Raw genomic sequence first — 13,468 nt, forward strand, 5'->3', positions numbered from 1 at the left:
GGGGACACACCGGTGCGCAGGGGAGCGGGTGTCCCCGCAGGGGGTCCGAGCCGGGGCGTCGCCTCCACCCGGGAGCGGCTCAGCACCAACCGCCGGCGCTCAGGCCTGCCCGCCGTGAGACCTTTTTTAGGGTTATTGCCCTTTTTTTTGGGTTGTTTTCCTTTTTTTGCGTTATTTTCCGTTTTTTGACCCATTTTGCGCTGCCGGGCCGAGGGGGGCTCAGTGCTGGTGGTGGCAGCTTGTTCCATCGCCACAGTTCTCTGGGGCACACGGGCCAGGAGCCCCCTGAGGCCCCAGTGCCCTGAACCAGCAAAACTGGGCAGAAATGTCCCATTTTCCCCCATTTTGCGCTCACAGGGACCTGCAGCATCGAGGGGGGGTGTGAGCTCAGAACCCCCCGAGCTGGGAAACGACAAACCCTGACCTGAAATAAGCGAATGGCTCCTTCATTCACTAACTTGGGACTCTCCCATGGCTTCTCCAGGCAGGTACAATCTATTGCCACGGTGCTTTCTGCTCCACATTGCTACAGAATTTGCAAGAACATTAAAAAACCACCAATTCTGACCATCTCCCCAGGCTCTGAGCAGAGGGAAGTTAAACTCCCCTTCCCCTATCACCCAAGATATCACCCATGTCTACTTCTATCACTTCCTAAGTCCTAGCCCATCAGAAATAAATATGTTGTGGCAGAGAGTTCCACAGGTTCCTCATTATGTACAAGTTTTAATTAAAAGTTAAATAATTTAAGACATTTGTTTACAGGCAACAGTAGCGGTTGCTCACTCTGTACATTGCATTTATTTAGACATCAACAAGGAAAAACAGCATGTTTGGCACAAGAATGCCAATAGGGTTTTTTTTTTTATTATTATTATTATTTTTGGACACATGAACACAAAATATCCCTGCAGGCTAAAAAAAAAAAGAAAAAAAAGAAGAAGAAAAAAAATAAGAGAAATACATTGCAAGTTGTACACGACCAGCATCTTATCGCAACATGGGGCTGCTAACCCACCCATAACAGTTTAGAAAGAGTACCTCGTATTGCTATAGACATACATCCAGTCCCAATTTAATAAAATACAATTTTAAACATTACAAGTCTAACAATATAGGAAACAAAAGTTACATCATTAAGTCAAAATGAACAAATGCAAACATTTTTTTTTTATTTTTTTTTACATTGAAGTTTCAAGCCTCTAGACATAGAAATATGAAAATGTCAATAGCAAGGTATAAGAAAATCTGTAAGTGATATTACAAGATCTTTCCTCCAATGCACAAGGAAAAAACCTTGCAGTTGAAGCAGTATTGATACAATGCCCTCCAAACCCTGCCTTCCTAAAATGAAAGCAGAGTTACTCCCTTGCTATTGAGCAAGAAAAACCCTACAGCACATCCACAAAGGTAGTTTGGGGGGGAAGAGGAGGGGGTGGGTTTTGTTAAACGCTGGATCTGAACAAAGGTGCCTTTTCCCCCCTGTCCGAAGAGCAAAGCGGTTTGAGATTCAATAACTCTGACCCTCGTGCCCAGACGGGAGCTGGACGGGGTGAAGCGTCTTTGCCGGTACAGTCGCCACCTCGGACGCCCTTTGGATGCAGGGACAGGCACTAACTACACTGAACTGCAGCACTCACCACGAGAATAAATAAGCCAGGGCTGTTGAAATGTTGGAGACAGGCTAACTAGCGATTGTGCCAGAGCTTGTTCAGATTTCAGCTGTTCACAAAGCAAGCAAAACTGGTTTGAAAAATGGGATTTCTGCCCCACCTCCCTTTTTTTTTCTAAAAAAAAATAAAAAATAATGTCAACCACCCCCTTCCCCAACTCTTTAAACTTTGCTACATTTAAAATCTTTCACACCACATAGCTAAACAGTGGCCAACAGGCTGTATTTATTTAAAAAGGAAAAAAAACCAAAACAAAACAAAAAAACAAACCAAAACAAATCAAAACACCCTAAAAACTACATCTACAAGAATGCACATCTTCCCATTGATTGACACATGCATAACGATTCAGTCAGTCCCAAGGGGTTCATCCAGATCCTCAAGCCCAACCTCCAGCCTTGGACTCAGCCCTGTGTAGGGCAGCATCTCCCAAACTCGGATCTTACCGTCACCGCCGCGCAGCGGTCCTGGACTCGGGTGCTCTCCTCCCGCCGCGGCAGCACCGCGCCCTCAGCGGTGCTTTAGCCAGTCGAGGCTCTCACCCTGCAGCCCAGGGCGAGCTGAGCTCTAACATCCCCATAGTCTCAGGTTAAATATCCAGTCCAGTCACAGGCAAACAACGGCGAGGCTCTCGCTTCACTCAATCCGAACCAGGAGTGCTTGGCACTGGACAATTAACTGACTGGTGATAAAATTAAGTATTTCTTATGCACCCTTGATTAAACCAGTCACATTCTTGCCTAGTGCACAAACTCAAAATAGCGATCTTTGATCCTAGAACCTAAAAAAGGGTGCTCAGTTTCTTTTCAAGGTGCCAAAGTTCTCCACATGTGCTGGGTCAGTCAAGAGTTCATTCTAAAAAGGGGTTTTTTTTTGTATTCTCCCTGAACGAGTACTGAGAAAAGCAGCCATCTAGCTGAAGCAGCGGTCAGTCTCCCACCCACATGTCCTGATTTTATTACATAAGTGAGGTATTCTTTAAAAAAAAATTTTAAAAAAACTAAAAAGAATATATTTTTTTTTTTCAATCTAACCCTGTCCATAGTATGTGCCAGGAGCAGAGTTTGCTTCAGTCCCATTTTCAACAGAAAAAAGTTTAAACTTAATTTAATGAGACATACTACTCGAAAGAAGGTTATAAAACTGTTTGAAGACTTAAGTTCAGTGTACTCTGGTACAGCTGAAAAAAAAACCCCAGCATTTAGAAATGTAAACTTTAATTTATTTACAAGCTTAAAGACTGAAGGAAACAGCATTTCATATTGCTGAAATTTTGAGGGGGCTGGTTCCTAAGCTTTGGAACAGCAGACAACTTAGCAGCAAGCCCCACACGAGTATCAAGAGACCACAGTGCAATCGTTGGGCTTCTCAAACTCCTGTTATCAAGTTGGCTCTCCTCAGTTTAGGAATAAGCTTTTAATCTGCACTAACTACCTCTGGTTAGCACTAAGAGGAATCTAGTCTTAACGTACTATGTTCATAGATTCCAAGAGTATTCAGCGAAACCAAGCCCCTCTGCTGTATTACACATTGCAGCTGAAAAAAGCCAAGCAGATTTAAAAAAAAAAACAAAACCCCTCTAATTTCTAGGCTGGGACAGAATCAGAATACGAGACTCACGTTGGTTAAACATGCTGTTGGATGCAATTGTGTGCGCAACCTCGATTCCCAGGGCAAAAACAAAACACGTTTAAAATGCTGGTACAAGTCCTCAGGTTGCCTGTCACACGATACATTTAGACTGTACAGATTGGCAAGCCTTTCCTACACGTAACACTCAGTTTCCAAGCTTATAAAAAATGTTGTAGACAGGACACCAACAGTGAATATAAAACAGTTAAAAATAATTCTTAAAAAAAGCATGGAAGTGCGTCTTTTCTAATTGAGTTTCAGAAACTGCCAAATTGTGTGTTCAGAAAACGACACGAGAATGTTGGTTAAACTCATGCACAATCCTCAGCTAGAAAATTACACTGTTGGGGGGGGGCTTAAAAAACAAATATTTATTGCCAAAGTTAAACCTTCTATGAGAAAAAAGTTTTAAAATCACTTAGATTTATCAAACCACACAGCAGCATAAAGTGGGCACTTTTGTAAAAGTTTGCAAAATACCTAAAAGCTAATTTTTTTTTTTTGTTGTTGTTTTTTTTCATTTTTAGAGGGGGGAAATGATGGTTCAGTACTTGTTACGATACCATGGCAGTATTATTTGTAACCATTATAATTAAAATCTACTGACAGGCATCACTATCTTGGTTATATTACACATTCACAGAACAAGAACCACCTATTTGAACTCGCAGTATAGTGCAATTGCTTTGCAGCCAAAGTCTGCAGAGATTAAAAAGATAATTAGTTAAAACTGACAAAAAACTGCAATACCTGTGAAAGTTATGTTCGTTAAAAGGCATTTACAGTAGTGAAGTCTAAAATCTCCATTAAAAAAATCTATGGCCCCACACAATAGAACAATTACATTGAACTGGAGTAAAACATCTTGCCATACTACTCATCCTCACTAAGCAGTGCGTGAAGACAGGGGGATCAGTCGTCGTGATAAACTAATGGGATGGATGAGAAGATAACTTAAAAACCATAGCTAGCAAAATATTCAATAGAAACCTTTCGTGCCAAGTCCTTTAAAAATTTCAGGATGATCAGCCTTTTGCGCTTTGAGGTAAAAATTCAGTCCAATGCATCAGAAAAGACAAGTCTATGAATTTCTATTACATAAAACAATGAAACAAATGGCTCAATTGAGTTGGTGCATCAGACATTGCTGTGAAGTACAGATTCAGTGCGACTGTTCAGAGCTGCTGGTAGTGGGCAGCCTGAAATAAACTGGGCCCTAGCTAGAGCAGTAGGCATTCAAAACATTTCAGGACTGCACGGGGTTGTTGGTTTTGTCTCATTCTTCCCAGATGCTCTCAAGCAAAATACATCGTATGCTGAGTATCATGGTGGATCTGCACTGCCTTTGCCAGAGCCTGAGGGTCGCGGCCATTGCTCTGTCCTGACACATGGCTGCCTTCAGCACTGTAAAAACGCAGACATACACAGAGAACTGTGAGCAACCGCGCCGAGCCCGGCAATTCCAGCCCATTACCTGGCTACCAAGATGATGAGGCACAGTTCCTTACCTGTCATGATCCTTGTCCACGAGATGGTACCTGGCCCTAAACGCTACCAGCCTGGCATAATACGCGGGAGCTGGAATGGAGACCGATCGCGTACACCGGACATACGTGTGACACAGCTGATAGGTCAAGAGCTGTAGTTCATCTGCAGTAAAACAGTTGTCATCCCACAAGACCTGGTAGTGGGAGGGCCGGCTGGTTCCCTGCAGAGAACAGATGAGCAGTCAGCTGGAGAGCAGCAACAAAACCAGAGGTGGTACGTGAAGGCCGTACCTTCTAACGGTGCCCTGCAGAGTAAGTGCCAAGGGGGCACTGAGCTGATGCGACTGTAAGTCTGCCAAGCTATAAATAGAAGCAACATTACTCATCGGGACAACGATAAGGGTTTAGTCCCAAAGCCTGAGCACAGTAAAGCTGAAGTGTTACCTGAATTCCTGCATGGCTACAGAGGTAAAAGTCAAATTCAGAGGGATGTGTGATGGTGCTGTCCACAGTAGTGCCTGCTGGTACGTTGCCGCTCTTACCCACCTATTGAGGAAAGTTTATTATTAGCCCATGGTTTTTTTTGGAAGTGACCCAAAAATACCTCCTAAGGTAGGCTCTACTGAAAGCTGTTTTGAGAATTTACTGCTCAAAAAGGTGGAAAAATATCAAGGTCATTTACACAGGAGGAATGAAAATGTTCTCTGTGAGTTCATTTTTAGAAACTTCACCAAATCCAACTGGTGTGTCATCAGAGAAAAATAAAATCCTTGCCAGTACCATTAAAATTGCAGGGTGGGATGAAGCCTACACAAGTAATTCAGGATCTAAAAACGCCAGTTTTCAGAGTTTATTTCATACCCTTGCTTGCACTCACACCCCAGAGATCTGTATTTTTCAAGCAAACCTGAGATCAAGAACTTTCCTGAAGAAGGTTCCTTAGCTGCCTTGTGGATTTGTGACACAGGCAAATCTTACAGATGCATCAAGAGACAGAACAGGCAACAAACTGAACAACTAGTTCAGTTTATAGTCAGGAATCCCAGACTATAGCTCCAGATAGACAAATACAGGGATATAGAGCACGCCTGCTCCCAAAGGGGCTGGGAACAAGCTGTTCCATCTGACTGCTTGATCTAGAGCAATAAAAAAAGGGGAGGAACGGGTTATTTTGGTAGAGAAAGCACGTTACTGCACAGAACTCCTACTGCTCTTACAGATCAATTCAGTTTTAGTGGGAGAGATGGACACCACCCCACCTAACCAAACGCTCTTACTTTCCTGTTGCCATCACCTCCTTCTTATGAAGTCAACATTACTTGCCCTTTCAGTTTTGTCAGCACAGAACAGTCTGGTGTGATGCCTTTTCTGCACAACGATGTAGGTTATTCCTGGTCTATAATCTTCTTCCAGACTAATACAGGCCTTGCGGATCGCTATCAGTTCTGGCCAAGCTACCTAGAAGTAGAGGAGTTAACTATTAGGTGTTGAACTCAGTACATGTTATTTTCAGTTTTTTCTGTGTACAAATGCCACTTCATAAAGAACACGATCAGACAGGACTAACTGTACACTGTGCTCACCCAGGAAAACTCAATTAAACTGTTAATTGTCCCCTTAAGAAACATGACCCATAAATATATGTATTTTCAAGGGTCAATCCCTTTTCACAAGCGACAAGACATCATCAGACAATACCTGCTTCATCTGTCCTTCTGATACTCCCCCTCTGTAGTAAATGATCCTCGTGGGCTTGAAACGAGTGGATTTATAAAACTGGATCAATAGTTCTCGCACCATATTGGTCAGGTCCTGTATCACCTCCTGACTGTACAGCAGCTCCTGGGAGGTCTCCTGACGGGAGGTCTGCACGCGCACCGTAGCGCAGTACCGGCTCGGGTGGCCGTCCATGCTGCCGACCACAGCAGCTATGGAAGGCTTCTTTCCATCCCCAGCTGGAGGGTGAGTGACATCTGCTCCCAAAAAGATCACTGGCTGCTGGAACACCGAGGGCCTGTTTAATACGATTAAGGTTTATTAAATAATGTATTATTACTGTTATTATTTAAAGAAGGGGGGTAAGGAAGGAAAAAAAACAAACACAACTGAGGAAGGTGTATCCAAACCATTCAACAGAACTAAAACCCTGTCAGAATCTGGAAGGATGAAGTTCTCTTTCTCAAGCTCTTGCAGTCCAGAGAGAACAGAAAGTGAAAAGGAAAGGATTAAAGGCAAAGTTACAAGTGCTTATTTGAAGTAATGCTTCCTCACCCCTTCTCTGTTAATTCGGAAGGAAACACAGTGTGCTTAAGGAGATGGCAGGAGGAAAAGGTAGAGTGAATGAACCCAAAGGCAGGACAAAGACATGGGAAAAACCAGCCTCTGGGAGCTTGTTCTCACACACACTGCTGGACTGCTCTAACCCCAGAGATGATCCCTGACTAAGGGCCTGAGTGCAGAAGCACCCCCTCTATCCACTTCAGGCTGTGGGTACTTCTAGAGCACAGAATGTTTTCAAAGGTATCATTTTAGCAAAAAAAAAAACCCAAATTACACTGTTTTGCTTGACAATCCAGACTTCAAGGAGAGCTTTAGATTTAATCTCACCTTTGATGAGGTACAAGCACATTGTTGATTCCTCCAAGCTTTGCATTTATCTTCAGACACAGGTTGGACAGGGTTTGTGGTGAGGTTTTGACCACATTCTTTACCTGAACGCACTGAGTGGCCATTCCTAGAAGAGTGTCACCAACCCGTTTGACTTCAGCTGTGACAGAAAAATAAGTTAGTGGTTCCAATTCCCTGAACAGTCAGAAGTTCTATCTGCTTTCTCTTTGTTTTTTCCCCAAAATGTTATTGTAATTCAGATCCTTAAAAGCTCACTGACAACAGTTCATTTGGCTCTTTTGCTAATATACAAATATTCCAATCAGGCCTGACAAACCCATCTCCAAAAACCCCTTTTAAACAGAACATATTGCCTGCTCTGTCTCCTTCCTACCGCTGAAGCACACACGATGATGCCCACTTGCTCTACAAACTGATTAGCACTTTGCAGCCTCCCCTCCATACCATACACGGGTGTCTTTCCAGGTAGAATCACCACGATCAGCTGCAGACCAACATAAGTCAGTTTTAAGTGTTTAAACATGGGCTCCACACTGTCTGCACCCTGGGCGTATTTGCAGAAGCAGGGCTGGCCCTGGATGGGCATCCCCGCGTCCTTCGAGATCTTGCGCAGCTGGTCTGTGAAACTCCTGTAAATGAAATAGAAATGGATTTGTCCTGTGGTCTTTTCACTGTGTTTCACTTTGCTGTTCATTTTATCAACAAGATCCAAGCTATTTCAGTGCTCTTTCACAGCACCTCCAATTTGACACTACAGAAACTATTTCTTAGCAGTTCTATCACTATGAGAAACTCAGTAATAAGATTCTGATCCTGTTTGAGGATATTTCATAACCCTGTTTCTGTAATTTCAGAAGTCTTGGGGAAGCAAACATACATTTGAGTTGAATATTCTAAGGCAGATTCCCAAACTAATACTGATGCTCTGGTAGATTTTTAGTCATCCACCAAATTTATTGCAGCCACAATTTTTGCCAAACATTTCAGTGGTTCACACAACCTCTGTCTTCAGAATTCTGCAGAGTAATTTGAAGGACAGAGAATAAAAAAAGTGGTGTATGTTGTCTGGGAGGCAGAAAAGTTAAGGAAAAAAAAAAGATCAGGTTTTAGAATGAATGACCATCATCAGTTATTTGTAACAACAACAGAAATGCAGCTGCCAGAGCAGGAACACAGCCTCAGTGGGTAGGGAATTAATACTTTTCCTAACTGGCCAATTAGGTTATGAACTTTGTCATAGTCTCCTCCCAAACTGTAAATATTTAAGACACTGCAGAACTGTAAATTCCTCTTTTTACTATTAGATGCATTTAAATCAACTGATATTGCATAGCACCTTTCAGAAACATGAGGAAAATAAACTTTGAAATAAGTATCCTGAATAAATAGGAGAATACTTACTTTAGTAAGTCTTCCCTGCATTGTTTTTGAGGAGCGAAACAGGCAACAGCCCAAACTTTAATCTCAATGCCAGCATAGAACTGTTTCCCTCTCATGTCCCACACACCCTGGTTTGGTGTGGCCACAGTCTTGTTCTAGGTAAAAACCAAAGGCAAAGTGAAAATAAAATGCTGCTTTGTTTTGCCTGTAGCCAAACAGTGCTCATACAAAGCAAGTCTTGTGAGAAGATATAGGGAACACTTAATAAATTTAAAATAACCTCAGGACAAGGTATTTTACAAGGGATGGAAAACTCACCCTGCCTCCATATTGCAGCATTGGTGCTGGCAAAACTCTGCCTGTCAACTCTGTCATTTCATTGTGGACAACAATACCAAACTCCTTCAGATACGGATCAGGTCCACCAACCATACTGTTACTTTTCACCTGGTGACAAGAAAAGGATTTATGTAACTACACCTGATGCTTCAGCTGGCTCTGTCCTCTTCGCCATGAAGAGGCTTTCTATTTAAAATTATTTGTTTTAAAGCAGTGAGATTTTTTTAACCCCAGCAGTTCTCAGTCATTCTGCTTCTCATTACACACACTCTGATGGAAGAGCTGCAGGAAGTGACGAATTCAGACTGTTTAGCTGGAAAAAACACTTACTAGTCTGCTGATTTCCTCCTGCCGGTCCGGTGCTGATCTTGCAGTTGCTTTTATCATAGTCGAGGTCTGATTGTCCGTTAGCTTCTTGATACATCTCTGTCCTGCCACGATGTTACACACCTACACAGACACAGGGAGAGGTGGCATGACACCCTTTAACGGAGGATATACTGCAGCACAAGAGAAAGTCAGATTCTTACCTCAAGCGGTAAGTATGTGTGTTTCTGTTCCTGTCCTACTTGGAGACAGGGAAGGTGAGGATATTTTAGCTGCAGACTGTACTTCTGCTTAAAATACTGAGCTACTGTACACTCCATAGCCTGCCCATTTTCCAGCTGCAGAGGAAACCTATAAAGGACATTTGTTCTGGTTAGACTTTTCAAGATTCTTATTTTTTTTTAAAAGGAATAAATGGCATGGAAAAATCTATTCCAGACTAAAAATATTGGCAACATTTATTTCCCTTAGCTACTGGATCTCTGCTATTTGAAAAGATTTTATAGACTATATACTGAGTTTTTCACAGCTATTTTAAAAACCATAGCCTTTGATAACTATATTTAAAAGTCAGGATACAGCTTCAATTTTCCTGTGTTGAAGGAAATAAAGCAGTGGTCTAAACCCACACTATTCCTTTACTCCACTAAAACTAAACATTCTTGTAAAGCCACAGAGCTGCTTCGCCTCCAGAGTCAACTATTCTTGCATAAACAATATACCTAGTACATCTAATAGGCTCAAGATTTTTAAAATCATCAGAAAGTGCCTGTACACGTACGTCTGGTGACTGGCTGGTCGCCGAGTAACGTTGCAAACTCGGTATTTTCTCTTCATCTGGCCACAATGGGTCACCTCTACTTTTAGACCTGAAAACCCAACACAAAAGTCACCTAAATAAATGCAGGCATAGGAGTCACCTTTGAGAAAGACGAGGGCAAAAAGGAACAGGCCAGCTGCCCGAGTGCCTGGCAAATTGTCATTACAATGTAATACAAGCAGGTTTCCAGTGTTTTGTTGCAGCAGCTTTAGAACGAGCCTTTACCTCTGATTTCTTTGGTAAATTTGACACGCTGGGAGTCTGTAAGAGGCTTGGTTTGTTCATTGATGTTCTGAATGTCCAAGACCTCGCACATGAACTCAATGATAGGCTGGGCACGATAGAAAGCAGTTGCTGACACTAAGGTGAAAAAAAGAGGACATTTAATTTCGAAGCAGCAAGAATTTTGTTAAATTAGTGAGACAATTCCCTACGTACCATCAATGTTGAGCATCATGTTCCACATGGCAGGTCTGACTGACTGGTGGAAACCAAACCAGACCTCCCTACCACCACCCAGAGGGTGGTAATAACCTTCAGGGGGGGAGAAAAAGGACCGACCCACAGGAGTGTACCTGTAAAAAGTAAGAAAATTAATGCTTTGCTCATTCCCTTCTGATACACCTTTTTACATTCATGCTGACAGTGTTTAGAAGTAAATTTCTGCACTGCACTAGAACTGTTAGAGCTAACTCATGGCAAGCACACAAAGCCTTTACCGACAGCAAAACTGGAAAGGTTACAGCAAATTCCTGTTAGAAACATGACCAGCAGATACAAGTCCTGAGTTCAGATCAGATTTCCCTATTCTAGTGCAAATTCGTAAGGCAGGCATTGAATTACACAACCTCATCCCTCATCCCTCCTACCGTGGGTAAGTGTAACAGCAGCAGAACAGCAGCACAAACATTAACCCAGCCAGGAAGTCACCAGCAGGACCTACCTCATGGAGGGAAGGTGCCGGGTAATGACATCAAGAGCCTGTACAGAATCTTCAGGAACTTCATTCAAGTGCCCTGCCAGAGCTTCCAGCAGCAGCTGCAGGCTGACGACTGACACCCACTGAATGGACACTTTAAATGTCTGGTCCTTCCCCTCTCCTGGAAGTGTCACCTCCATATCCACCTGACATAGAAAAGAATTAAGCACAAGCTTTTGTTATGGATCACAGACTATCACAACACTAATTAACCTTATGTTTTTCTCCTAGGTATCCTTTGAATCTGTATTTTTGATTATTACTTTGTGTAATTCTCTTAAAATATTACAGATGGTTTCCTTAGTATTTCAAAAGCTTGTGATTTAGTAACCTGAGAAACTGCACTGAGGTATCTTTAAGTGTAAATTTTAAGCAGTAATTAGCATGGTGTCATCAAAGCTCTGGAGAACTGTGAGGTTTTTTGTGGGTTTTTTGTGGTTTTTTTTAAGTCAGACAATTAATAGCAAGATGTCTTGTGAATCAAAAGGGAAGAAAAAAATCCTTTTGGTCAAAAAGAAAACACAAATATCAGAGTGCTAGCACAGAACTTGAGATAATCTCACACACCATCAGCCCAAAGCATAAATGTGAACTCATTTTACAGACTCCTCACGGCACTGGACCAACAGGAACCAGATCCCTGGGGAGAAGAGTAGACAGGGGTTGAGTTTTGTATCAGGACGGGTTCACACTGGTACCAGTCTGTCAGAGACAGGGTGCTGGTGAGCACGGCCCAGGAAACAAAGGGCCAGCACAGCTGATTGAGGTGTTCTTATGGAACAGGAGGATGTGTCTCATCAGTGCAGCCAAACCAAACCAGCATATTTGTCATCTACAACTGCTTTCCCGTTTGAACAGAATAAGAGTTAGAACACAGAAAGAGAAAGTTTATGTCAGGGTGAAAAAAAACCCCCAAACAACTCAACTTGTAGCTGCAAGAGCACAACATACAAATTCACACGATCACTGACAGATTCTCCAGCTAAAGAGCTGGGAATTAGAAACCTGAAGAAGACAAATTTCAGTAGAACATCAATAAGTTCCCAGAGATCCCTGACTGGCACTGTCTGTCATTTCCAAGACTGCACTAATGCCTGGGGCAGCATTTTGGGTTTATGTTGATAAAAGAACATTTTTCAAATGACACAGTAACAGTTTTCCCACAGAAACTTAAAAGCACTTCAGGTCACACTTACCCTGTCCCGGCCAATCGGTAACGGGTGCGCCGTGTACATGTTCCGTTTGCCATCGTACCCAGGCTGCCGGTCACCAAAGATCTGCATCTTGAAGTGTCTCACCATGGTATCCACCACCTCTCTGCACAGGGATTTATCCAGTTAGGTTGAAGAACAGAAAATCCAGCAACAGTCTTACAAGTTTGTATAATAGACTGTGGAATAATTATCAGAGACATTCACTGGGAAATAAAACCAGCTGTAGTTTAACGCTCAGTACCCTTCCCAGAGCCTTCCAGATTACAGGCCAACTGCAAAACATCTTCACAAAAATAAGGAGAATATTGTATTAGAGTTCACTGAGAAGCAACTGCTAATCACAGTGTGAACACACACCGGCCTTCAGCAGGTGAAGAATTCCTTGGATGTACAGTTTTCTTAAACGGAGGCATACACACTTCCTAACTTCTTTTTCATTAAACAGCTCGTACCTGTTCACTCTCCGGGGGCGTTTCTCTGGTTTGATATCTACATCATAGTGATAAACATCAATCTTGGGGATCTGAACTTGAAAGTGGTTGGCTAAGAGGCGGATGGGTTTCCCAACAGTTCCCAGGCCTGGGCGACGGGGTGGCTGGAAAAGGCTTGCCGGGGGCCCTGGGGAAGTCAAATAAATAAGCATGAGATGTAAAGGATCATTCAGTGCAGTGTCCTTCCAGGTGTGCTTCAGCCAAAACATCTTTCTAACAGGGCAGAAAGAAATCTGAAGTATCTGTCTGAGGTTGCAAAGGGAGGTGTTGCAAGTGGCTCAGCCCTCCAGCTGCTCAGAACTCCCAGGTAAAAAAAAAACCCATGTGTTCCCTAAAGCATGTATAGGTTAGTGCCATAATTAACTCTCAAAATGTTAGTGACATTCATTCATGACTGTGGTTATGAACTCGACAGAGTCTTGAGATGGAATGCAACCATTTATATATTATGTATTTTTATATATCCTAAAGATAAATACATTCCTACCACCATTTCTA

The 13,468-nt window shown here is 42.6% G+C and overlaps 1 protein-coding gene across 1 annotated transcript; it reads right to left on the minus strand.

Annotated features, from left to right (window-relative positions):
* Nucleotides 1–3,812: 3,812 nt before the first annotated feature.
* AGO4 (argonaute RISC component 4) lies at nt 3,813–13,096 on the minus strand. The gene is made up of 17 exons (XM_010178430.2): nt 12,932–13,096; nt 12,462–12,582; nt 11,230–11,411; nt 10,725–10,861; nt 10,512–10,646; nt 10,248–10,335; nt 9,670–9,817; nt 9,470–9,589; nt 9,119–9,247; nt 8,822–8,955; nt 7,865–8,049; nt 7,400–7,559; nt 6,491–6,806; nt 6,116–6,250; nt 5,237–5,338; nt 4,814–5,013; nt 3,813–4,709 (listed from the first exon to the last, which is right to left on the minus strand). The coding sequence occupies exons 2-17, from the start codon at nt 12,564–12,566 to the stop codon at nt 4,601–4,603; spliced, it is 2,385 nt and encodes a 794-aa protein (XP_010176732.2). The 5' UTR covers nt 12,567–12,582; nt 12,932–13,096; the 3' UTR covers nt 3,813–4,600.
* Nucleotides 13,097–13,468: the final 372 nt, after the last annotated feature.

This window comes from Antrostomus carolinensis, unplaced genomic scaffold, assembly GCF_000700745.2.
Source record: "Antrostomus carolinensis isolate BGI_N321 unplaced genomic scaffold, ASM70074v2 scaffold37191, whole genome shotgun sequence".
In the NCBI taxonomy this organism is placed as follows: domain Eukaryota; kingdom Metazoa; phylum Chordata; class Aves; order Caprimulgiformes; family Caprimulgidae; genus Antrostomus; species Antrostomus carolinensis.

Bases quoted from the DNA above. Each gene is read 5' to 3' on its own strand.
- AGO4 (XM_010178430.2), bottom strand. From the start codon at position 12,566: ATGGTGAGACACTTCAAGATGCAGATCTTTGGTGACCGGCAGCCTGGG. The intron at 10,862-11,229 runs GTAGGTCCTGCT...TACTTTTTACAG, and splicing joins CGGCACCTTCCCTCCATGAG to GTACACTCCTGTGGGTCGGT. The intron at 10,647-10,724 runs GTACGTAGGGAA...TTTTCACCTTAG, and splicing joins CATGATGCTCAACATTGATG to TGTCAGCAACTGCTTTCTAT.